Source organism: Schistocerca gregaria, chromosome 2 (assembly GCF_023897955.1).
Source record: "Schistocerca gregaria isolate iqSchGreg1 chromosome 2, iqSchGreg1.2, whole genome shotgun sequence".
Taxonomy (NCBI): domain Eukaryota; kingdom Metazoa; phylum Arthropoda; class Insecta; order Orthoptera; family Acrididae; genus Schistocerca; species Schistocerca gregaria.
In genome coordinates, this window is record NC_064921.1 from 1,026,110,407 (window position 1) to 1,026,136,727 (window position 26,321).

The 26,321-nt window shown below is 37.8% G+C and overlaps 1 protein-coding gene across 2 annotated transcripts; it reads right to left on the bottom strand.

Moving 5' to 3' along the window:
- Positions 1-372: 372 nt before the first annotated feature.
- LOC126335543 (uncharacterized) lies at positions 373-26,321 on the bottom strand. Of its 2 annotated transcripts, XM_049998931.1 has the most exons (5): positions 25,848-26,173; positions 13,755-13,937; positions 13,449-13,667; positions 13,036-13,197; positions 373-610 (listed from the first exon to the last, which is right to left on the bottom strand). In XM_049998931.1, exons 1-5 carry the CDS (start codon positions 25,924-25,926, stop codon positions 534-536), a joined length of 720 nt encoding a protein of 239 aa, XP_049854888.1. In that variant the 5' UTR covers positions 25,927-26,173; the 3' UTR covers positions 373-533. The 2 variants fall into 2 exon arrangements, with proteins under 2 accessions (XP_049854888.1, XP_049854887.1); XM_049998930.1 differs by having other exon boundaries at positions 13,449-13,937; positions 25,848-26,321.

Consider the following 26,321-nt stretch of genomic DNA (forward strand, 5'->3'; position numbering starts at 1 on the left):
ATATTAATTTGTCCCTTGACACTGTTGTTTATAACGGAGAGAACTAATACTGTCAAAGATTACAGGAGTTATGTAACATCTTGTCAAGAAAAACACCAAGAAAAAATTTCTTTTCTGAACAAAAGGAGAATGAATGCTAATAAGCACTACACACAAGGTTTACAATAAATCAACTTTGTTGAAAAAGTGGTTCACTCCTTAGGAGACGCTGAGAAAGGATAAGAGGCTGGTTGTCATTGTGGAGTAGTAGCTTACCAAACAGAAGTTAGGATGGCAGACACTATGATTAATGAAGAAACACACTTCCAAACAACAGATTAAGACAATTTTGTGATATGGGTTGATTATGCATTTGAAATGAATGAGCATCACTAATTTATTAAAAACAAATAAATTTATTTTAAATATAATCTGAAAATAGAACATCTGTCATTTACAATACATGATCCACTTTAAATGAATTTCAAAAATTGCACATTAAATATCACAGCAACACACTGTGACTAATGTAATATGAACATATTTACAAAATGTCACCATTCCAGATCTGGTACAGGAATTTTTGGGCCATCATTTTCGTAATCACTACCAAACAGAACATCTGGTACATCTGAAAAACAAAAGGATGTCTTTAAGTGCAGCGTAGTGTGGTAGTACAAAGACAGCAAACTGTTGCAAAGAAGCACCAATAGTAATCTCAAAAAGATTATTTCGCATACATTTTAGGAATCAGATGTTCCACTGCAACTAAAAATACCATAATTTTGATGTTTTCTTGCAGCAATTATTAATTTTTATGCTTACAATACAAGACTAGTTTATGTTTTCTTATCCATGTGAATGTGAAGTGTAAATTTCTCAGGCAGCGTGTATACGCACACAAGAAAAAATAATTCCAGAATTTTTCCTGGATCTCCCAGTTAAAAAAATACTTTTTCCCATGTGAAAAATACGCTTTTCAACTGTACACTCCCTCGAAGCTGTAAAAACAAATACTTTGAATGGTAAAGGTTTTATACACCAGCGAGAACTTTCCAGCACTTTGAAAGTTAGACTCAGCAAGGAGAGGGGAAGATCTTTGACGTGCAGCAACATGAACGCTACGTGAGCGTACAAGCTGAAGGGGGGATTAGAGTGGCAGTTTTCTGCCGCAGAGCATGTGGCTGGTGGTATAAGTAAGATGCTGACTAAGCACGAACTAGCCTACAGCATATCTGAAAAAGAATTGTTGGCAGTGGTGTGGAAGTTCATGAAGTTCCGGACATACTTTGAAGGGCATGAGACCATTGTAATGACTGACCACAAGGCCCTTAGTTATTTGCAGGATTGTAGCCTGTTGAATAAGAGGTTCACTGGATGGGCAATGTTCTTACAAAGGTTCCAGTACCAGATAGAGTATGTTAGGGGCACTGAAACTGTGTAGGTGGATGCTTTCTCGTGCTTGCCACTTTGAAGTGAGGGGAACAGTGAAGAGGAGGAAGAGAGAACAGAATTTAGGATGATGTATATGGGGGTTGTGGAAGGAGAAAACAGATTAGGAGCACATGCAAGGAGAGGCGAATGCAGATCCAATTTTGAAGCTAGTTAAGACTAGACTAGGTACAAAGGGACATGAGAAGTTGGAGAGATTTTACAAGATATTTAAAAGGGTGTTGTACCACACAAAGAAAGAAAGCAAATAGTAATAGTGACTGTGCTGGACTCAAGAACATGTACAGTCACTTATTAATTAAGTGCATCTGAGCCATGGGGGGGGGGGGGGGGGGGCACAAAAATGGATAGGAGTACTACAAGACTAAGTGGTGTTTAATAACATGGACTGTGAGGTGAGAAAGCAAGTAGGTGCTTGTGACAGGTGCCAGCAAGTAAAAAAAAAAAAAAAAAACAGCACCATTACCAGTCAAGAGGAGATGCAAAACATCTTGGCTACAAACGTTAAAGAGTACCTAGCAATTGATGGGTTCGATCTGTTACCAAGGAGTAGGGGGTGGGCAAAAGTACATTCTGCCAACATTTGATGTATTCTTCAAACATGTAAAGATGTATGGGATGAACAAGGACACTAGTGGGACTATGATTAAAAAACTGGAGTCCTACCACAATGAAATTGGTAAGCCGAAAACAGTGCTCTCTGACAATGGGTCCCAATTCACCTTCAAGGCATGGAAGAACTTCATGCACCAGAGGTGTGAAACGTAAGTTTACCACCCAGCAGGAAATCTAGCTGAGAAGTACTGTATATACGCGAGCTTGGACGATTGTGCAGGACACACTATAGCTACAGGCATACCATCTGAGCAGAACTGTGGCCAAGTTTGAGGACATCATGAACAGTGTGAAAAAAAGTGCCACTGGGTTCATATCTCTTGAAGTAATGTGGAATAAAAAGGCAGCCAGCCTTATAGCTGAGGCAGTGAACTTTCCACCAGGCACACCTATTTCTGAACAAGAGACAGGAGCTAATTACTGGACAATTGGCAAAAGGGGCTTACAGGGGAAACATAGGCATGATTTAAGATACAAGCCTACAAAGTACAAGGTGGGTGACTTACTATTAGTAGAGACAAAGAAACGGCCAATGGATTTAGATGGAGAGATCAAACAGCTTTTTGAATCATACCATGGCCCATTTGTTGTGGTAAGCTGCTCCACCCAAGCACTTACAGGTTGGAGTATCCTAAGTCACATAACCCATTGGGACCCAGGAATGTAACTGAGCTGTGACTGTACGAATAGCCACTGTGATGGGGTTGAATCTTTTTCTTTTTTTATATAGTAAGAATACGTGTTTACTTAATGATGCTTATATGTTGAGGATAATTTATCATGTGTATGTTAGCTAAGGTTTTTTTCAAGGGACTCCTTGCTGAATACAGTTTACATGTGTGTTTAATTTTAGGAATTTTCTGGATGGCCTAGTGTTTTTCATGTTTCTCTTGGCAACAGTATAGTGGTACTTGAAGTTGTGGAACAGCTGCTTGACACAGCTAATTCTCTCATAATGACTAGTCATACAGGCTACAACAGATGTAGTCACTGTACAGCACTTATATGTACATGATAGGACGTGAATGTGAGAGAGGGACATCGAGTGTCATTTTTTCTTACTGTTTATAATGATATGAATATCGATTCAATTTTTAATGAGTGGTTATTGTGATTTGGTCACACAATAATTTTTTTTTGTTTATAGTGGTGGAGATAGTTCAGCTTGGGGCTGACTGATGATAATATGGAACTGAATGGTATATATAATTTGTTTTTATTTTTGTTTATATGTTTAGGATTACTTATTTTGGGGGAAAATAGGCTGATTTGTGGATTATGTTGCACCATGGGATATTTTATATATTTGATTTTATTCAGTTTACAGTGCTGTAATTGTCATTGGTCACTGAGCAGCAGTTAGATTATCGTTTGGCTTAGAACTAGAGACAGGGTTGTTGCTGGAACCTACCAGGTAAATCATCATGTAATCAATTTGAGTACTATTCTGGTCACATATTTTCTTAGTTTCACTTTGGTCAGAGAAAACTTGTCTCAATGTTGTAGAGTTGCAATGATTTGGGCCGTTTCTGTTCTTTAATGGAACAAATTTTTGCGATCAAAAAAGTCTGTAGTGAGCATGTTTTTCTTGGTAACACTACAATCTGCATGTTTGTGTCAGGTTTCGCCCTGAAATTTGGCTTTACTGTGTCAAGTCTGGGTAGCAGAGGGGGAGGGTTTACATCCGACCAGTTTCTGGTACCCACACAACTTTGCTGATAGGAAACTGATCAAGTGAGCTTCGTTTGATCCTAGCAGCATCGGGTAAGCTGACTGGCAGGAGAATTTGAGAAACAGAACCGGAGGTCTGAGCTGCAGCACTGATGCAGGTCAGAGGCACAACACAGAAGACAACAAAAGGTGTAGTGCTTACTGTATGTGCTGCTTTCATTACTTTCAACTTTTGGCCAGTCATATCAGCATCATGGAAATACTGACGAATAAATGTATTAAGTGTAAGTTTAGTTAAGTTAGGGTACAAAGTGCTGCTACGTAAGATAATATAGGGACTTGTTCAATTTTTCTGCTATCATATGTACAGATTACCTTTGTGTGGGATGTAGTTTCTGAGGGTGCAGATTGGGTTTAGTGCTACTTGCAACACCATGCACTGCATTTATGGAGTAGCAAGTGGGAGTGACTGTGAGCATATAAGCTGTGGCGGGAGGTTAGGGCGGCAGTTTTTCGCCACAGAGCACCTGGCTGGCAGTTGCTACAGGGCTGCGGCGAGCAGCTAGCGATAACATGGCCTTGGCAAAACCAGTGCAGAAGCTTGGCAGGGGAGCGTATGGCCATGTTTGCATGCTTGGAGGTATTATGTCAGAGAAAAATTGATAAAAACAGAACTAAGAGTGACACGGACATGCGAGTTGGCACTCATGGGCAGAAAAATATGTAAAGCTAAATTACCTATATGCGCCACAAAAATATATAACAGTTAAAAGTTATTGTTGTCTTAAAAATTGTAAATTTATGAAATTTCAAAAGCTAATATTTTGGCAATGCTTTGGCCAATTAATGTAAATAAAGTATTTACAGACATGGCTAGTAGAGCTGCATCGAGCAATCATAGCTGATTTAGCCAGAGTATGAACCATTTTTTAATGAGAGATTGTAATATGGGATTTGACTGAAAAAAAAGTGGTTTTGGTAATAAATAAACTGATAGAGATGAAACAAGTGGCAGCATTCTAAAGTTTAAAGAGGCAGATGAGTAATTAAGTGTGTATTTTTATTTGTTTGTTTGTTCATGTTAGGTATTAAAAATCCGAGAAAAGCAAAATCATGCCACAAGAATATTATTTGTGAGAAACAGTGGCAGACCAAAAAACCGGACTTTAAATTGTTATTGCCCGGATAATTTCTATATTTCTGTGGTTAGTTTTAGAATATTCGTTTTTTTTTTTTTTTGGTGAACGTTGTTTTGAGCTCAGCAGCCTTTTCAAGGGTGTATAGGGCAGCCATCTTTTGGAGAGTAGAACGGGAGTTTGAGCAATGCTAAGAGCCAGATGTGCCGCCCATCTGGGGCTGTGTTGTAGTATCAGTTATTAACGGCTGCACTTAGGTAAAAGCCCCTCAGACTGCATTTTAACTGTATGGTCAAGAAAAGGGGAAAGAAATACAGTAGAAGATGAATGGGTAGCTTTGAGAGATGAAATAATGAAGGCAGCAGAGGTTCCAGTAGGAAAAAAGATGAGGGACAGTAGAAATCCTTGGGTAGCAAGAGAGGTATTGAATTTAATTGATGAAAGGAGAAAATACAAAAATGCAGTAAATGAAGCAGGAAAAAAGGAATACAAATGTCTTAAAATTGAGATTGGCAGGAAGTGCAAAATGGCTAGGCCAAGATGGCTAGAGGACAAATGTAAAGATGTAGAGGCATATATCACTAGGGGTAAGATAGATACTGCCTACAGGAGAATTGAAGAGATCTTTGGAGAAAAGAGAACCACTTTTATGAATACCAAGAGCTCAGTTCTAAGAAAAGAAGGGAAAGCAGAAAGGTGGCAGGAGTATGTTGAGGGTCTATACAAGGCTGATGTACTGGAGGGCAATATTAAGGGAAGGGAAGAGGAAGTAGATGAAGATGAAGTGGGAGATATGATACTGCGTGACAAGTTTGGCAGAGTCAAGTTGAAACAAGGCCCCGAGAGTAGACAACATTACATTATGACTAGTGATAGCCTTGGGAGAGCCAGCCCTGACAAAACTCTATCATCTGGTGGGCAAGATGTATGAGACAGGTGAAATACCCAGACTTCAGGAAGGATGTAATAATTCCAGTCCCAAAGAAAGCACGTGTTGACAGGTGTGAAAATTACCAAACTAATAGTTTAATAAGTCACGGCTGCACAATAACAATACAAATTCTTTACAGGCAAATGGAAAAACTGGTAGAAGCTGACCTTGGGGAATATCTGTTTGGATTCCGTAGAAATGGTGGAACTCATAAGGCAATACTGACCTTACGACTTGTCTTAGAAAATAACTCAAGGAAAGGCTAACCAACGTTAGAGAAAGCTTTTGACAGTGTTGACTGAAATATTCTCTTTCAAATTTTGAATGTGGCGGGGGTCAAATACAGAAAACAAAAGCTATTTACAATTTGTACAGAAAACAGATGGCAGTTCTAAGAACTGAGGGGCATGAAAGGGAAGCAGTGGTTGGAGAGGGAGTGAGACAGGGTTGTAGTCTATCCCCAATGTTATTCAATCTGTATATTGAGCAAGCAGTAACGGAAACTAAAGAAAAATTTGGAGTAGGAACTAAAATCCATGGAGACGAAATTAAAATTTTGAGGTTTGCAGAAGACATTGTAATTCAGTCAGAGACAACAAAGGACCTGGAAGAGCAGTTGAACGGAATGGACATTGTCTTGAAAGGAGGATATAAGATGACCAACAACAAAAGCAAAATGAGGATAATGGAATGTAGTTCAATTAAATCAGGTGATGCTGAGGGAATTAGATTAGGAAATTAGACACTTAAAGTAGTAGATTAGTTTTGCTGGTTGGTTGGTTTTTGGGGGAAGAGACCAAACAGCGAGGCCATCGGTCTCATCGGATTAGGGAAGAACAGGGAAGGAAGTCGGCAGTGCCCTTTCAGAGGAACCATCCCATCATTTGCCTGGAGCGATTTAGGGAAATCACGGAAAACCTAAATCAGGATGGCCGAACGTGGGATTGAACCATCGTCCTCCCGAATGAGAGTTCAGTGTGCTAACCACTGCGCCACCTCGCTCGGTTTGAGTTTTGCTATTTGGAGTTTTAAATGAGAGTTAAACAAGAACCTTTCCTTTGGAAATAATGTTGTTCGAAGAGCCATTTGCAATATCTTCCCGTGATCCCGTGACCTCTTTGACTTGGGTTCATTTCAGCAGCTACCAGACAGTGCCAGAAACCAAGCGTTACTGTGCATGGCCAGCTATGATGACTTAGGAAGCCCGTACATTCATACACCTATAGCATTAAGAGACCTTACATGACATCATAAAAGAAATAGTACATCAGAGGATATACCAAGAGCATAAGAATTTCGTAAACCATACTAAAATGCATAATTCGGATGAAAGGGCACATTCATCACTCCAGATTCACAATGAAGTAGGCCTCAATTTGATATTAAGCTTTTCAGTGTGCTTTTTGGGATGCAAGATTTTCTTGGAATAGCAGTTCCGTATTGTGCCATGTTCGATTCTTTATTATGGCATAATACGGCGTCAGAAGATGAAAATGTGCACTTTAAATTCAGTGAACAGTTGAAACTAGCCATTCGTGTCGAATGAAACACTTCGTTTCTTATCAATTGACTGCATCTGCAGAAAATTCTAATAAAAGATGTAGATGTAGATAAGCTATATATTTTGCAAAGCGACAAAAATAACTTCATTGTTGTGCAAGGCAATTAACGCTTGACTGCCAAAAGGTGGAAATAAAATCAGAAAACTGGAAAACAAACTAATAACTGCCTTTCATAATTATGTGCACTTATTTTCATTTACCTGATAGTTCCCAGCCACAGAAATCCTATTTTTTTTTGTCGTGTGAACTGTAAACAAAGAGGAAATAGGACATCAGCAAACAGCAAAATCACTATACATAAACACGGGTCACTATGCTCTTCCCCAGTAAAACCCAGACTGTTCTTTGCATGTGCATATCTGGCAGCTTGGGTGTGCCAGAAAATTTTTTTGTGTACCATGATAAATCTTGCTATTACTGCAGCCACACTGCAAGCAACCAGAAGTGGGAGAAGGTACTGCTCGTATGCAACTCAACTGTGCATGTGCACGATCCCGCTGGCAACTACTCACAATGACTTAACGTAAACATTTGTGACGTCACGCTCATCGGAAACAGTTTGCTGTTATGAAGTATTCCATAGTCTTCGTCCTAAAGCCTTCGACACATTTTGTTGCTTATAACTTCTTACCAGTCAAAAAACACAAAAATTTAACAGAAGACTGAAACAATGAAAAATTCTAGGAATTCTAGAAAATTCCTGGGTTTTTACCGGTTTTCTCCCAGATAAAAAAATTCCCAGGTTTAGCCCAGATTTCCTGGTTAACCCAGAGCATATACACAATGTCAGATTGACCACAAGGAGATGGTGGAAACAAAATTTAATTTTATATTCTTCGGGCATGTTGCATGTTAACTTTGGCCAACTGACTACTTTATTCTCAAAATAGTTTTGTTTCTATTACTGTTAAAAGTACACGAGTTGCCTGTGTCTTGTTCAAATGGATGAAGTAGTATACAGTTCTGTCATGTTGGATATGTTCCATTTCGATTTATTGAGAACCACATCACAGACACTTTACACAGCCTGCTGTTATGAGAGGGTGTGTGCGGCGATATGGAGGCTTTTCTTAAGCTGTGTGCAAGCCCGGATTGGGGAGGTTCTGATAGCTGCTGACTTGACAATGTGCGTGCAGCTGATACATGGTGGTTGGCTGGGACTTCGGACATGATCTTCCTTAAGCTAGCGTGGCACAAGTCAGGGAGGGTGAGTGCAGGGTCAGTGCTGTTGTTGCCATGAACAATGACATACACTGCAAACCACAGTGATCCACATCAGGACAGGGCAGGATGTGGCGCACGGGGTGGTCACTACATCAAGCTGAGAGCCATGATTGTAATGGCCGTTTTGCTGATCTGTAATCATTGAGCAGCTGCCAGATCTTTCTGTTTCCTGCAAAGACAACATTGTCTCCAGCTGCAACTTTGGCTGTTAAAACAGATGAGTTTAAGTGCTACTGCATAGTCTGGTCTAGAACATTGTGTAGGATGCAATGTCGGCTTTGGTATCACTTAGGTTTCAGTTCTCCAAAGAAAAGTAAAAATTCAGGTTACACACATAAGGTTCTGTTCTGTTTACTGATTGTATGTCTCATGGTAGTTAGGCCAACTATTGTGCCCTTTATTTGATTCAGTATTGAGCTATGCACTATTACCTTTTTTGCGTCTGCTAATTCTAAATCATTTCACTATTATGTGCCATTTTTGTGCGGTGTATATCATTGCTTTATCTCAACAATTAAGCTTACTGTGTCTTCTCTGTTGTTGAATGCTACATATGAAGGTTGACTTTGGCCTGGTACACTTCCTTCACGAAGTGAATGCTGCTGCTACTATGTTTTTCTTAAAGATTATTACAGTAACGTCATGTCTGTAAGTTTGTATCTTGGTCTGACCAGATTAGTAACTTTGTGCCTGAACATTTTGAGCAGTAATTTAGTTAAATCGTTTGTTGTGCTTTAACAGTTTCTGACAATTTACTTGCTTCCTGAATTTAAATTTTTTTTTTACTGCAATTATCAGTTGCATTGAAGATTTTAGTCAATAGTCAATTTTTTTTAAAAAATTAGTCAATTTCCAGGCCATCATCATCATCCTCATTTTTTTTTGGGAGGAGGGGGGGGGGCAGATGGTGGTACATGCGTTTATACATTACTTGTGGTTTGTAACTTATTGTGTGTTTGCAGCATTTGTTCGCTATGGGAGAGCAAAGAGTACTGGGTCATTCCATGTCAAATCAACCAATTGTACTACATGATTTGAATCATGGCCTCTCATATTTAGATGAATTTTTTTTTCTGGTAATATACCCATTAACACTAGTTTAAATTTGAGATTTCAAATTTTTTGATCTTTGGTTTTTGAGTTTCAAGGGTTTAAAAATAAAAAAAACCTCTGTTTTTGATCAATCAATGATTGTTTTAAAATGTTATAGCTCAAAAACTATACAACCTAGAGAGCTCAAACTTGCACCATTGTTTTCCTCTAAAAATTCCCTTCAATTTGATACGCAACGTGACTATGCTTCCTAAATCTGAAAAATTTTAACTATTACAAAAAAACTTTTGTAATTTCCAAAATATGTACCCTCAGATTTCTTTATAAAAATTATATGTCTTGTACATGTCCAGTCTAACTCACTAAGTGCATGCAAAATTTCAAGATGGGATCTCAATGGGTTCTTGCATAAAATAATATTTTACTACTGCAATACACACTAGTGAGGTGAAAAGCAGACTTTTTCTAGGCTATGAATACTAAGGTAGGCCTATGTAATTCCAACAAACTTAAATTATTATTATGTTAGCCTTTTTATGCAACATTACCCTCTTGTTGTTTGTTAATTCATTAAATGATATAGTGTTGTTTTAATTTAATGTTCATGATTCTTTTAACTATGCATCAGAAGGAAGTGAACACATTTTAATTGGTAATATACGTAATATACGTATATATACGTATATATACGTATATATACGTATATATACGTATATATACGTATATATACGTATTAATTGGTAATATACGTGCTACAAGTTAAAATTTTGAATAAAGCCACTCACCTTCATCCTTAGTTGTAAATGGCAGAGATTATCTTTTTCTTGGTTTTACAGTGTTATTTGTAATCATTTACAAGAAGTTCCTTATATTAGAAATTGGCATATAAGTAATTTCACTTGGGAAAAAGATTAACTTGTTGATATCTGCATGGATGGAACTGTATTTCTAATACCAATTGGTATTTACAAAGTTAATACACATGGTATTTGTACAACTTAGTGTTTAGTGAGGGTAGGTGTAACATAATTTAAACGAGCTTCTTTATGATCTTTTAAGATATTTTTCCAAGGCAAGAGAAGACAACTTCATTTCTTTAGCACTTAAAGTGTAGGTTCTTCCCGTAGTAGTAGTTGGATTCGCTCTTTGTAAAAGAGTATTTCCTGGGACATCTAATATATCTCTTGGTTGTGGATAGTAAAAAGACTGGGCTGGACCCTTTGGGCGTAAAAAATTTATTCGGTACATGTCATTGTATTTTTCTTCAATGGATCCTAGCCACCAAGAGTCATCATATGCTACTGTCATAAAACCAGCAGTAATATCTTCCAGATGTGACAGTGTTATTTGGTTCAGTGTTGTCACACATTCAAGAGACTCATCCAAACTAAAATAAGGCTTGAGCTAATTTGACACTCTGTGCAGGGTTTATATGAGTGAAACATTTGTGTTCCCACAGTCGCTTTCGAGTCACTAAACCGAGGAAGTGAATATTCTTTGATCAGTTCATAGTCCTCTGTTGTGCAATATTCAAAGTCAATGTTTTTTATGTTTTCCATGGCAAATATATAAAGTGATTTGGGTGTTAAGAGTTGTTGGTCATATGGCCTTTGTAAGCTGGCTTTAGCAGCTAGCAGCTTAACAGTTCCGCCAAGGCCATCACATGCGCTCTTGCCATGGGATGTTGCAAAGAACTCCCACTCTGCCTTAACTTCAAAATCAGTTTTATGCAAACACAAATTACTGAAGTTTTTCTTATTTTTATATCATGTGGCGCTGCCATCAGAAAAGTATGTAATCTTTTTAAGTGCAAAAGGCAAGGTTTGCTTTATGATTTCTAGCGACTGCATTATGTTTCAGGCAATCTGATATGAAGACATACTGCAGGTGTTTTAGTTTTCCCTCCTATTTTTTTTTTTTTTTTTTTTTATGATGAAAGGATGCTGTGTAGCTTCCCCGTTACATCAAGGTGGCCATAAGTGGGATAATGGCCAAAACTAGAGCCTTGACCCTATATGAAAATCTCACTTTTTTAATAATAATAATAATAATAAAAAGTGAATGCCGTACAAAATCGTAAGAGTCTCAAGTTATTATTTTTTTTATATATTTTATTATTGCATGAAAATGTCATTTAATGAATTAACAAACAATAAGAGGGTAATGTTGCATAAAAAGGCCAACATAATAATTTAAGTTTGTTGGAATTACATAGGCCTACCTTAGTATTCATAGCCTAGAAAAGGTCTGCTTTTCACCTCACTAGTGTGTATTGCGGTAGTAAAATATTTTATACAAGAATCCATTGAGATCCCATCATGAAATTTTGCATGCATGTAGTCAGAGTGGACAACACATACAATTTTTATAAAAAAAACCAAGGGTACATATTTTGAAAATTTCAAAAAATGTTTCTTTGAAACAGTTAAAAATTTTCAGATTTAGGTACCAGTCATGTTACATATCAAATTGAAGGGAATTTTTAAAAGGAAAACAATGGTGCAAGTTTGAGCTATCTACATTGTATAGTTTTTGAGTTACAGCATTTTGAAACAATCATTGATTGATCAAAAACAGAGATTTTCTTGATTTTTTTTAAACCCTTGAAACTCAAAAACCAAAGGTCAGAAAAAATTTGAAATTTCAAATTTAAACTAGTGTTAGTGGGTACATTACCCGCAAAAAATCATCCAAATCTGAGATATCAAGGTTGAGACTGTTAGTTGATTTGAGATGGAATGACCCTACTGTAGGTAAAAGATTTGAGAAAGGACCACCTGTTGTATGAACTACATGTCCACAGCAAGTTGGAGGAGGGCAGCATGATAGAATTATACCAGCAGCTGTGGGGGCATGAATGGACAGGCCAGTAAACATAACTGCAAAAACCTGCATGCCGCTGCTTGTTCACTGCACTTCAGGAAGGTGTTACATTGTTAGAAGACACATCCCTTTCATATTCTCAAATGTCGCAGTTACATGCCCTGGCATACCATGTGGCTAATAGGACGCCTGATGTGCATGCTATTAATAAAAAAGCCTAAATTCACATCCAATATGCAGGCTTTATGGGGGATCTTTTTAAGTACAGCAACACCTTTCGTTCCTCAAATGTCAGGAGGAAAGTGAAACAGGTGAAATTCAAAGTATAGATGATCAGGAGAATGTTAGTGTGCAAAGGAAGATATATAGAATCAGTTCACCAAACTTCTGAACCCCTTTCTTCCTACCATTCATGGTACTCTTGTCTTGGCAATTAATCATGTTAGTCCAACTGTAGAAGTATTGTGGTTGATAGTAAGGCTGGAGAATCAACCCACACAGTGTCATGTGCCAAGTAGTATTTCCTTGTGCAGAAATGATCCAAAGAGCATAAATAAGGTAATGAATAAAATCAGTACAAATACAGTACCTAAAGTTGTTTTTACAGAACTTGGAATTTCAGCAAAGAAACTGGTAAACTCCATGTCTTCCAATTTCATCAGTGTTTCACATTTTGATGTTTCTGGCACTTCAACAATCTGGTGAAGTCCTTCACTTGTCTTCCAGAGAGGTTTCTCAAGCCATCGGTCATCTGTAAAATGTTATAAAGAACAATAATGGAAACATTGCAGTTTTTCATGACAAAAGTTTGTCTCTTCTTCCTGTAAGGGAGTCTGCATCACAAAAAGTACAGAAATGGCTAAGAATGGTGTGGAAGCTTAAGTTCACAATCTACCTGAGCATTAAGATGGGCACACTTTTATGCCAACTATCCTATAACTTTAAAAGTTAAGATTTTTGTTCAAACAAATTACATATACAAAAGAAGAGAATAATTCTTACCATAACTTGTATCGCAGCTTCCCTCTTCAGAACAATATCCAGACATAGTTTCAGGTGTATCCATATCCCAGTTAGCTGTGCTAATTAATTCTCTCTCGTCTTCTGAAATGGAATAATATGTTCCAAAGAAAACATCTTCCTCAATTCTGGAATTCTCGCCGAAAGTGGAATTACTGCTTTCATCGAAGAGGATACTTTCACTGTACAAATATGGAGCATCTAGAAGATAATTAGGAACTTCACAAGATGCACCAGGAAAGATATTTTTCTCAGCTATCACTTTTTCATACAATCTCTGGTGCATACCCTTGCCATTGTCATTTTCTACATTTTTGCTTTTCTTGTCACAAGCAGACAGGTTTGAAATTTGGTGATCATCATCTATCAGTGATTCAGCTTCATTTTTATGTCTCATAATATTACTGAGATCAGCAAAAACATTTTTCTTTTTGAGGACATCACTACCTTTTGATTTTAGAATGCACCCTCCTGGAAAATAAAGAAGATAAAAATAAAATGTTAAACAATGAAATGATGTATACTGTACAGCACAGGAAAAACCACATAAAAGTAAATTATGGAGGCAACAAAACCACAGTCCATTGGTACTTCATCCAAATATAAGCCACTTTCTGCACTATTCAATTCAAATATGAAGCAAGTGAAAATCGTCTGTACGGCTCAGCAAGTGCCCTTATCTTATTTTCAGGGTGCCTAAACAAGTTATACGAGTGAAACAGCAGAATTGTTGTATAGTTTTCCTTGAATACTGGTTCTCTACATTTACCTAACAAATTCTATGAGTACAGAGCTTACTTTTTCCTCCAGATTTTCATTCAACTTCTCCGTCCTTGCAGAGTGCATCTGAATTTGTTAAATGTCTGCAAGTAGCCTCTATTTAGCCTACTTGAATGATGGTATTGATACTAGCAGATGTCAGCATAAAAATGCCAAATTAAACTTTTTTTTACCATTCATTTTTGAAATTTTAAAGTTTTCAAGTTTTGGGATTTTGGTCATTTTCTGAAACCTCAAAATGATTGTATCTCAAAAGCTGTACGATTTTGTTCAGTTTCTCATAGGCTTTCTAAAATATGTGCTACTTTACTATTTTCATAAAACTCTGAAATTTCCAAAAGCATTTTTTTTAAATTCTTGAAATTTCAAACAATTTTTTTTTTTTTTTTTGAAAAATTGTATGTTACTTATACATTTTTAATGTGTGTGCCAAATTACATGATGTTATTCAGGTGTGAACATATTAAAATAAATTTTACTTTACTGGTAAGCACAGCATGCAGCACATAGCCTGCAGGGCTTCTGACTTACCACTAACTTATAACAGAAGATTAAATGACAAAAGCCATATAAGGCTGTCAAGTCATTGCTATTTTTCCATTTCATGACAACTTGCATTATTAGAATTAAATATTTAAATTTAATGTTAGCATTTTCTGTTGCTCGTTAACTGTGAAGCACTATCTGTACTAGTTTAACATTGGTGTAGCTGAACTGCAATCAAATGACAGAGCACTGAAAAACATGTTGTTGTTGTTGTTGTTGTTGTTGTTGTTGTCTTCAGTCCTGAGCCTGGTTTGATGCAGCTCTACATGCTACTCTATCCTGTGCAAGCTGCTTCATCTCCCTGTACCTACTGCAACCTACATCCTTCTGAATCTGCTTAGTGTATTCATCTCTTGGTCTCCCTCTACGATTTTTACCCTCCACGCTGCCCTCCAATACTAAATTGGTGATCCCTTGATGCCTCAGAATATGTCCTACCAACTGATCCCTTTTTCTGGTCAATTTGTGCCACAAACTTCTCTTCTCCTCAATCCTATTCAATACTTACTCATTAGTTATGTGATCTACCCATCTAATCTTCGGAATTCTTCTGTAGTACAACATTTCAAAAGCTTCTATTCTCTTCTTGTCCAAACTATTTATCGTCCATGTTTCACTTCCATACATGGCTACACTCCATGCAAATACTTTCAGAAATGACTTCCTGCCACTCAAATCTATACTCGAAGTTAACAAATTTCTCTTCTTCAGAAAAGATTTCCTTGCCATTGCCAGTCTACATTTTATATCCTCTCTACTTCAACCATTATCAGTTATTTTGATCCCCAAATAGCAAAACTCATTTACTGCTTTAAGCGTCTCATATCCTAATCCAATTCCCTCAGCATCACCCGATTAAATTTGACTGCATTCCATTATCCTCGTTTTGCTTTTATTGATGTTCATCTTATATCCTACTTTGAAGACACTGTCCATTCCGTTCAGCTGCTCTTCCAAGTCCTTTGCTGTCTCTGACAGAATTACAATGTCATCAGCAAACCTCAAAGTTTTTATTTCTTCTTCATGTATTTTAACACCTACTTCGAATTTTTCTTTTGTTTCCTTCACTGCTTGTACACAGATTGAACAACTTTGGGGAGAGGCTACAACCCTGTTCACTCCCTTCCCAACCACTGCTTCCCTTTCATGTCCCTCGACTCTAATAACTGCCATCTGGTTTCTGTACAAATTGTAAATAGCCTTTCACTCCCTGTATTTTACCCCTGCCCCCTTCAGAAATGGAAAGAGAGTATTCCACTCAACATTGTCAAAAGCTTACTCTAAGTTTACAAATGCTAGAAACTTAGGTTTGTCTTTCCTTAATCTAGCTTCTAAGATAAGTCGCAGTGTCACTATTGCCTCATGTGTTCCAATATTTCTACGGAATCCAAACTGATCTTCCCCGAGGACAGCTTCTACTAGTTTTTCCATTCGCCTGTAAAGAATTCGCGTTAGTATTTCACAGCCGTGACTTATTAAGCTGATTGTTCGGTAATTTTCACATCTGTCAGCACCTGCTTTGTTTGGGATTGGAGTTGTTATATTCTTCTTTAAGTCTGAGGGCATTTCACCTGTCTCATACATCTTGCTCACCAGATGGTACAGTTTTGTCAGGACTGGCTCTCCCAAAGCCGTCAGTAGTTCCAATGGAATGTTGTCTACTCCCGGGGCCTTGTTTCGACTCAGGTCTTTCGGTGCTCTGTCAAACTCTTTACGCAGTATCATATCTCCCATTTCATCTTTATCTACATCCTCTTACATTTCCATAATATTGTCCTCAATTACATCGCCCTTGCATACACCCTCTATATACTCCTTCCACCTTTCTGCTTTCCCTTCTTTGCTTAGAACTGGGTTTCCATCTAAGCTCTTGATATTCATACAAGTGGTCCTCTTCTCCAAAGGTCTCTTCAATTTTCCTGTAGACAGTATCTATCTTGCCCCTGGTGAGACAAGCCTCTACGTACTTAGATTTGTCCTCTAGCCATCCCTGCTTAGCCATTTTGCACTTCCTGTCGATCTCATTTTTGAGACGTTTGTATTCCTTTTTGCCTGCTTCATTTACTGCATTTTCATATTTTCTCCTTTCATCAATTAAATTCAATATTTCTTCTGTTACCCAAGGATTTCTACTAGCCCTTGTCTTTTTACCTACTTGATCCTCTGCTGCCTTCACTACTTCATGCCTCAAAGCTACCCATTCTTCTTCTACTGTACTTGTTTCCCCCATTCCTGACAATTGTTCGATTATGATCTCCCTGAAACTTTGTACAACCTCTGGTTCTTTCAGTTTATCCAGATCCCATCTCCTTAAATTCACACCTTTTTGCAGTTTCTTCAGTTTTAATCTACAGGTCATAACCCATAGATTGTGGTCAGAGTCCACATCTGCCCCTGGAAATGTCTTACAATTTAAAACCTGGTTCCTAAATCTCTGTCTTACCATTATATAATCTATCTGATACCTTTTAGTATCTCCAGGGTTCTTCCATGTATACAGCCTTCTTTTATGATTCTTGAACCAAGTGTTACCTATGTTTAAGTTGTGCTATGTGCAAAATTCTACCAGGCAGCTTCCTCTTTCATTTCTTTGCCCCAGTCCATATTTACCTACTATGTTTCCTTCTCTCCCTTTTCCTACTGACAAATTCCAGTCTCCCATAACTATTAAATTTTCGTCACCCTTCACTACCTGAATAATTTCTTTTATCTCCATCATACTCGTCATACATTTCATCAATTTCTTAGTCATCTGCAGAGCTAGTTGGCATATAAACTTCTACTACTGTGGTACTCGTGGGCTTCGTGTATCTTGGTTACAATAATGCGTTCACTATGCTGTTTGTAGTAGCTTACCCGCATTCCTATTTTCCTATTCATTATTAAACCTACTCCTGCATTACCCATATTTGATTTTGTATTTATAACACTGTATTCACCTGACCAAAAGTCAGGTTCCTCCTGCCACCGAACTTCACTAATTCCCACTGTATCTACTTTTAACCTATCCATTCCCCTTTTTAAATTTTATAGCCTACCTGCCCGATTAAGGAATCGGGCATTGCACACTGATCTGTAGAACGCCAGTTTTCTTTCTCCTGATAATGACGTCGTCCTGAGTAGTCCCCACCCGGTGATCAGAATGGGGGACTATTTTACCTCCGGAATATTTTACCCAAGAGGACACCATCATCATTTAACCATACAGTAAAGCTGCATGCCCTCGGGAAAAATTACGGCCATAGTTTCCCCTTGCTTTCAGCCGTTCGCAGTACCAGCACAGCAAGGCCGTTTTGGTTAGTGTTACAAGGCCAGATCAGTCAATCATCCAGACTGTTGCCCCTGCAACTACTGAAAAGGCTGCTGCCTCTCTTCAGGAACCACACGTTTGTCTGGCCCCTCAACAGATACCCCTCCGTTGTGGTTGCACCTACAGTACGGCTATCTGTATCTCTGAGGCACGCAAGCCATGTTAACTTTTAAAAAATATATTGTGCTAGCAATGCACAGTAAGGTAGCTATGTGAACAGGTCAACACAAGCATTTGCAATATGCAAGGTAACAGACTATGTCCTCCAACCTACATTGATGCAAAACAATATAACCATTCCAGCCAAACAGGCGTGGAATGCATGGAAAAAAGGGTTCATATTTATACAAACAAATGCAATCACAAATGTATCATCAGGACTTACCATGCTTCATTACTGGGTAACAAGATATGACATTTTTTTTCAAATTTTGGTGAAATGAAATTTGGCCTATTCCTTTTCTCAGTCAACCTTTGCAAGAATGTCTTTCTTGTACAGAGTAAAGATGTCAGGTTTCTTGTGGTACGCAAATGAAGGTGAAGCGCTGTGAGGATGTAGAAGCTAATTGTAACCATATAGTTATCTTAATTAACATTCAAAAAACATTCAAGCCAGCAACAAACTTCATACATGCAGGCAACGTATCCAGTGATATCACTGAGGTACGAATCTTGTTGAATCGATGTTCAACACTCCTTTCTGATTTATGGGGAACTGGAAAAATATTCAACTGGATTTTGTTTGGCCAGTGGGAACAACACAGTGTAGCTTGTGGGCACCTGCAACTGTGCAAATCTGTGTTAACTACTCAAGAAGGAGAGATGCTCCTTCAGCAGTCTCACTGTTAATTTCATAATGAAAGTGACACACTGAAATTTTCTAGGAACAGCACACATACAACTGTAGGGTGTCATCATCTGATAATTGTATATACACTGCAGATTGGCACAGAAAGCAAGTCTCCTGATTGTATCCCAATACCATAACATGGTCCTTTGCCACTTGATGTGGCAGTGAAATTCCACTCTGCACAGAAACTGAAATCACTCTGTAAAATTTTTGACAATGTTTTCCTAGAAGGGGCTATTTTTAAAATTTTTGACAATGTTTTCCTAGAAGCCTGCCACAGAAGATACATGTCTTTGGAGAGTTGGTCTGTCTGTAGATTTCCACAGTTTGTTACTCAATTCCATTTTCGTCAAACAACTCTCATACACATGTCATGAAAGAATGTATATTTGGACAGTGCTCACATGTTGACACATAAACACCTTGGCTGTGCAGGATTACAAATGATCTGAGCTACACAGTGTTTGTACATGATGACAGTCAGCATCAGGTGTCAACTCTCAATCCAGGAAGTTCCAACACAAGCCTCACATTTTCATTAACACTACAGACACACATACACTATGGGTACCAGTTGCAACAATGTGAATGCAATTCTTGAGTCTTAACTGGCAAAATATGAGTAATGCTGTTTTCCGTCTGGGATGGTTGACATCTCGTTAAGGTTTCCCAACACATGATTTTCGTTTATGAACCGTGTAATTATCTTCCTCAACAGAAAAGAAATTCTTATTTCCAGGCAAACAGTGACATATCGTCTCAGTTCACAATATGTTTATTTACGACACATTTACATCTCTGACTATGAGCTCCTAACTTACTACATACTTTGACTAAATGTTTTGTTTTTCTCACGAAATAGTTTGTAGATACAAATTAAATTTTCAATCCTTTGAAAGCTTCAACTTTTCAGAAGAAGTGTCAATATTTTGATCTTCTCACTGCTTGTAGTGCTAGTATTGAATTACTCTTTCAGTTGCATTATAATTTCAGATACATATGTTTCACTCTTTGCATTTTCTCATATATAATTTGGGACACTTCGGACACTTTCTTGAACTACTACTGTGCATATATATGTTTCTTTGTCTCTTTTTACTGGCGATTTGCGAAGGGATACCAGACTGTCATTTAATGCAACTAAATCAATGCCTGGCTACAGATGTGTGTAACTCTTCTCAGCAGGTTTGTGATTAATATCTGTTTCAATGTAATTGGTTCACCTGAGCCACAGGCCCTAGTTTTTGTATATTTCTTCCCACGTCTGTCACTAAGCCACTGACCTTATCAAACATTTGTATCTTGCGTATTACAAATGATTGCCTATTCATGTTGCTATGTTACTGTGTGTTGCTATTGCACCACATTTTTAAAAGTTAATACATTTTTCTGTACATTATGACAGTTTGTTACGGATTGAGTTACTTTATTGTATCTTATTACTGTAGATATTAATGTATACCTCTCAATACAAAACTCATCCCATTTTTAATTTTTTACCATGTGTCATGTACCAAATAGCAAATATACACGGAAGGGCCTAAGAAAGTGATGCATCTGCCTAATATTGTGTAGGGCCCCCGCGAGCACACAGAAGAGCCGCAACATGACGTGGCATGAACTCTACTAATATCTGAAGTAGCACTGGAGGGAACTGACACCATGAATCCTGCAGGGCTGCCCGCAAATCTGTAAGAATACGATGGGGGATGGAGGTCTCTTCTGAACAGCACGTTGCAAAGCAATCCCAGATACGCTCAATAACGTTCATATCTGGGGAGTTTGGTGGCCAGCGAAAGTATTTAAACTCAAAGCAGTCCCTCTTTAGCAATTATGGACATGTGGGGTGTCACATTGTCCTGATGGAATTGCCCAACTCAATCGGAATGAACAATAGACATGAAAAGATGCAGGTATTAAGACAGGATCCTGTCATACGTGTCACCGGTCAGATTTTTATCTAGACATATCAGGGGTCTCATGTCACTCCAGCTGCACATGCCCCACATCATTACAGAGCTTCCACCAGCTTGAACAGTCCCCTACTGACATGCAGGGTCCATTGGTTCATGAGGTTGTCTCCATACCCATACACGTCCATCCACTCTATACAATTTGAAACAAAACTCATCCAATCAGGCAACATGTTTGCAGTCACAAACAGTCCACTGGCGATGTTGACGGGCCCAGGCGAGGCATAAAGCTTTTGTTATGGAGTCATGAGCCTTCAGCTCTGGAAGCCCATATAGATGTTTCGTTGAATGATTTGCACGCTGACACTCGTCGATTGCTCAGCATTGAAATCTGGAGCAATTTGCAGAAGGGTTGCACTTCTGTCATGTTGAGCGTTTCTTTTGAGTCATCGTTTGTTCTGTTCTTGCAGAATCATTTTCCGGCTGCAGTGATGTCAGAAAGTTGATGTTTTACCGGATTCCTTATATTCTCGCTTCCAGCGCCCGGGTTCAATTCCTGGCGGGATCAGGGATATTTTCTGCCTTGTGATGACTGAGTACTGTGTGATGTCCTTAGGTTAGTTAGGTTTAAGTAGTTCTAAGTTCTAGGGGACTGAGGACCATAGATGTTAAGTCCCATAGTGCTCAAAGCCATCCTTATATTCACAGTACACTTTTTGCTGTGTCATCAACATAAAAACCAAATAAAAGTCATAGAAAATGAAAAAGACGCAATAACCCTTACACTACTTAGGTTAATTGTTATATTGCACTGTTTACTACATTGTTAAAATCAGACTTAAATTTGCTTCCTTAGTACACAATACATTAATTTTAACTTTAGTTTTATGAACCAGCGTGCAAAGTTGTGGTACAGTTGGCAAAGAAAATTACAGTAAAAAAATTCACTGTGTTCTCATTGGAATACCACCATGGAATTAAGCACACAGAGCAATAACAAATAGTGTGTGGTTGACAAATTTTTTTTTTTTAACATGAAAAATTCCAATTTTTCAAATTTTAAAAAATGCTTCAGGAAAATTCAGTGTTTATACGAATATGGTCAAGTAGCATATTTTGTAAACCTTATAGTTATAGGAAAACAAATGAAGTGATACAAATTTCAGACCTGTAAGTCAAATAGTTTTTGGGGGTGGGGGAGAGGGGGGGGGGGGGGGGGAGCACGGCTTGTTCCTCTGGACACCACTTCTCACCCTGTCGGACAGTGATTTCTTGTTTATTTACTTGTTTACACTTACAACTGCCAGGTTATAGCATCCACACTCTAGCCAATTGTATATCCTTTTCCACAATTTTCAAGAATGCATATATAAATCATTTGGGAAATGTTCCTCTGATTAATGACTGCTTAGATTAAATTCAGTTTTCATTCCGCAGGCCCAAAAATGGGATGATTCTCATGGGTGTGCAACATGTCAGAAAGTATAACACAAATAACTTAATATGTTACCACATAGAATAGATAAAAAAATCTACTCACCAAGTGGTGTCAGAACACACACATAAAAGACTGTTGTAATTGCCAAGCTTTTAGAGCCCGTGTCTCCTCCTTCAGGCAGAAGGTTTGAAGGGGAAGAAAAAGGACTGGAGAGGTCTAGGAAAAGGGGTGGACTTCGGAAAGTCACCCAGAACTGCAGGTCAGAGGAGGCCTACTGCATGGGATGAGAAGGAAGTCTTTCCTTCTCATCATGTAGGGTAAGCCTCCCCTGACCCATGGTTCGGGCGACTTTCCCTAAATCTACCCCTTTTCCTAGACCTCTCCAGTCCTTTTCATTCACCCCTCATCCTTCCCCTTCAACCCATCTGCCTGAAGAAGGAGCCACTGGCTCTAAAAGCTAGGCAACTACAACCATCATATGTATGTGTCCTGCCACCGCTTGTTGATTAGATTATTTCTCTCTCCAATTACATAATTTTGTAAATAATTTATTATTTTTGTTGTTAGTATGTTACTAGACTCAGAAGAACACTCTTTAACTCTGCTGTTATTTTATCATAACCACAAGATTTTTTATTTTCCAGATTTTATAGTAACATTACTTCTGCCAGAATAGTGAGGGCCATATTTATATCACTGAATTTGTTTTAAATGACTGGTCTGAGATATTCCATGGCAGCATCTACTGAACTGGATGCCCCCCCCCCTACCCCTTTCCCATTAACAGTTATGAACTGTGTTACAAAATGTTTGCAACACTGCATACTCTTGATGCTATCTGCTGCTCTTCATCTATCATTCTATGTCTCCATAGTCACTATAATCACACATTGTCTTTATTTTGTTAAGTGACTTGGCTACGTTTTTCTCATAATGCATTTGCATTGATGTCTGTATCTGTATTACTGTCTATAATATTTCACAATAGGTCTTATAATGAGCTACAGCATCAACACCAGAGCTGTTTCTGATTGACAGACACAGTTTTACATCTTGTCTTTATTCCTTGAGAAATCCATGGATCTAACTTAAGTCATGCTGGAAATGTGACTAATTTCTTCATATTTTCACATTTTTTCCCATCCGCCTGTTTCACTATATTGCTTATTAAACCACTCCCAATAAGAGGATATTTTTGGGTGAACATTTCATTCCCATTTAGGTCAACAAGTATAAGCTTGAATGCAAAGAGTTAAAACAGGTTAAGTGAAAGATAATGAAGGCCATTTCTTCATTCCTGAATTATGTCAGGCACCACAAAACAAATAACAGAGAAAGAAATCACAAAATAGGCAGGGTTCTTTGTGGGCCTCAACAAACTACAATAGCACCAAAAAGATTCAAAACAGAATCATGATAGTGCAATGTTTCAAATCATATGCCTTCAGCTGTTTCCTTGTTCGTTCCCCATATTTTACAGGAATAATTACTCAAGTACATGTTATACATAGGCCTATTTTAAACTGCAAACTAAACTATCATATCAATTTAACAGATTAACTCTAAATCATTTGACTCTGCTTTGTCAACTCACAATCGAATTGTCACTTTTTAGTCTTATCTGGACCTGCGGCTACATATTTAGATCAGTATGTCATGATATCTACGACTTTATATTCACAGTCACTGGCTTAGCCAACTTAAAACCAAACTGTCACTTTCCCAACCTATCCTACATTTTTTGCTAGGGTAGCTGGTTACACTATGTTGGTATGTATTAATGTAACATTTTTGAGCAGTAATGAGACACAATTAGGCTAAAATTATTTTATGGAAGGGTATCTACAGTAATAGTTTTTTGTGGTGCATTCTAAGCCATCTGATTTGCTACTACTGAATGCTAGAACACCTCTCAGCATCAACATATATTAATACAGGAATTCCTCAGTGTAGCCTATTAGGACCAATGCTGTTCCCGATATACATCAATGACTTCCCACATAGTCAAGTTTCGCAGATGACAGCAATGTCATACAATGCGAGAACTCTTTGCAGAGAAAGCAAATAAAGTATGCAAGGAAGTTTACAATTTGTTAATATGCAATAAAATGAAACTGAACATAAAGAAAACAAATGCCATGGATTTCTGTTTGAAGAAGGAAAATGACACTTAAATGCAGATGGCACCTCTGTAGACAGTCACAAATCCAAAATTTTTAGAAACGAAGATTGGTTCTCAGTTGAAGACTTGCAAACAGGATGTCATCAGTATCCTATGCCCTTAGAGTCATGTCATCAGTGTGTAGTAGCCAGTCTCTCTTAATTACATATTACTCATAGGTACACCCAATTTTCAGCTATAGCATCCTTTTCTGGGGAACAAATGCATTAAATATGAAAGTTTACAGAAAAGGGCTATAAGAATAAACAAAAATAGTCATAAAGCATACTATAAAGATGTGTTCAAAACACTCGCGAATTTAACAGCACTACGAGTCCATTTACCTATAGCCGTGCACATCAAAAATAACGTCGATAATTACTGAACAAAAAGCCCTGTTAATGACCATTGTACATGATCTAGAATGAACTTACATATACCAAGAAAGAAAAAAATATGAAACTCAAAATGCATTTTCCACCAAAGACTAAGATTATTGTACAATAAACTGCCAATGAAGATAAAATTTGTTAAAACAAACTTACTTAAAAAGGCAGTTAAATGACTTAAGTAAGACACTGTATACATTGAAGGATTGCTAAATAAAGAGTAGGGGTTTGGGGAAAAATGTAACAAATAATAATAATGACAAGAAAATATCCAACATTTCACTTTCGATTTTATTTCTTTTTCAGTAAAAACTTACTTCCAAACCTATGCAATGTGTAATACTAACACCTTATCCTCTTCCTGAACTCAACATCTCACTCGGGGTTGAGTGATACTGAATCACATTTTCAGGCTAGCAAATGGGAAGCTGTGGTACACAAAATGGTTCTGATATCAGCTTATAATGAGCAGCAAAATGAAAAAAGAAGTGTATAGTAGGCGCCATGACAGTGAGTGAGAAATAAATGAACATTGTAAAGTGAGGCTTTTATCACTATTTAAATCTCCAATCTTCAACCAGCCATCCTGATTTGGGTTCTCCATAGTTTCCCTAAATTACTTCAGGAAAATGTCGAGATGCAAGGAGACAGCCGAAAACCTGTCCCATCCTAGTCAAACTGGACCTTTAAGTTTGTAGATGCGAATTACTTTATTCCGCTGTTCTTAAATTGTGTGATACTAAGACAAGTATACCATACTTGTAAATGATATCTACGGGTGAAAACAACAACAAAATACAAAACCGCTCACGTTATTTCCCAGCTAACACGCAACGCTCCATACGATAGGGCTAATTGACAGAATAAATCAGGTCTTCAAAAGATGTCAGTCAACGATACGCACTGCGCAATAAACGTGTTACGTGCTCATGTACGAACTGTATTGCTGTGGGAACTATAAGCTATATTAAATGAAAGGATTGCACAGTACTACCTTTCACATCTATACTGCGCCTCTGGTGATTACTTCTCTGCAGATCTTGTATTTCACGGTCTGAGAATATTTCATACATAGTGAATAAAAATATTTAAGAAAACACCTTGGAGAAAAGACTTGTTCTAGTACTTCGAAAGTTACACAACGCGTCGCAGCAACTGATTTCAACCGGCTTCGGAACAGCGATCGCAGTACTCAGTACAGATTTAAACACAAATACCGCGGTTTGAATCACAGATGACGCGTGATTGTTCATGTTGCCAACGTAACTCCGTTGAAGCAAACATGCGAATATTAAAATTGACTGTGCTGTAAACATAATAGAAACTGTTGTTTATCTATAGGCCAATACAGTATTCTACAGATATCATAAAAGGTAGTTTAATTTCTGGAATGGAATGTATTTCTATGCAGCGAAATAAGCACTCGTGGCGATGCCATGCCATGGAGTAACAACTGAACGCCGCACAG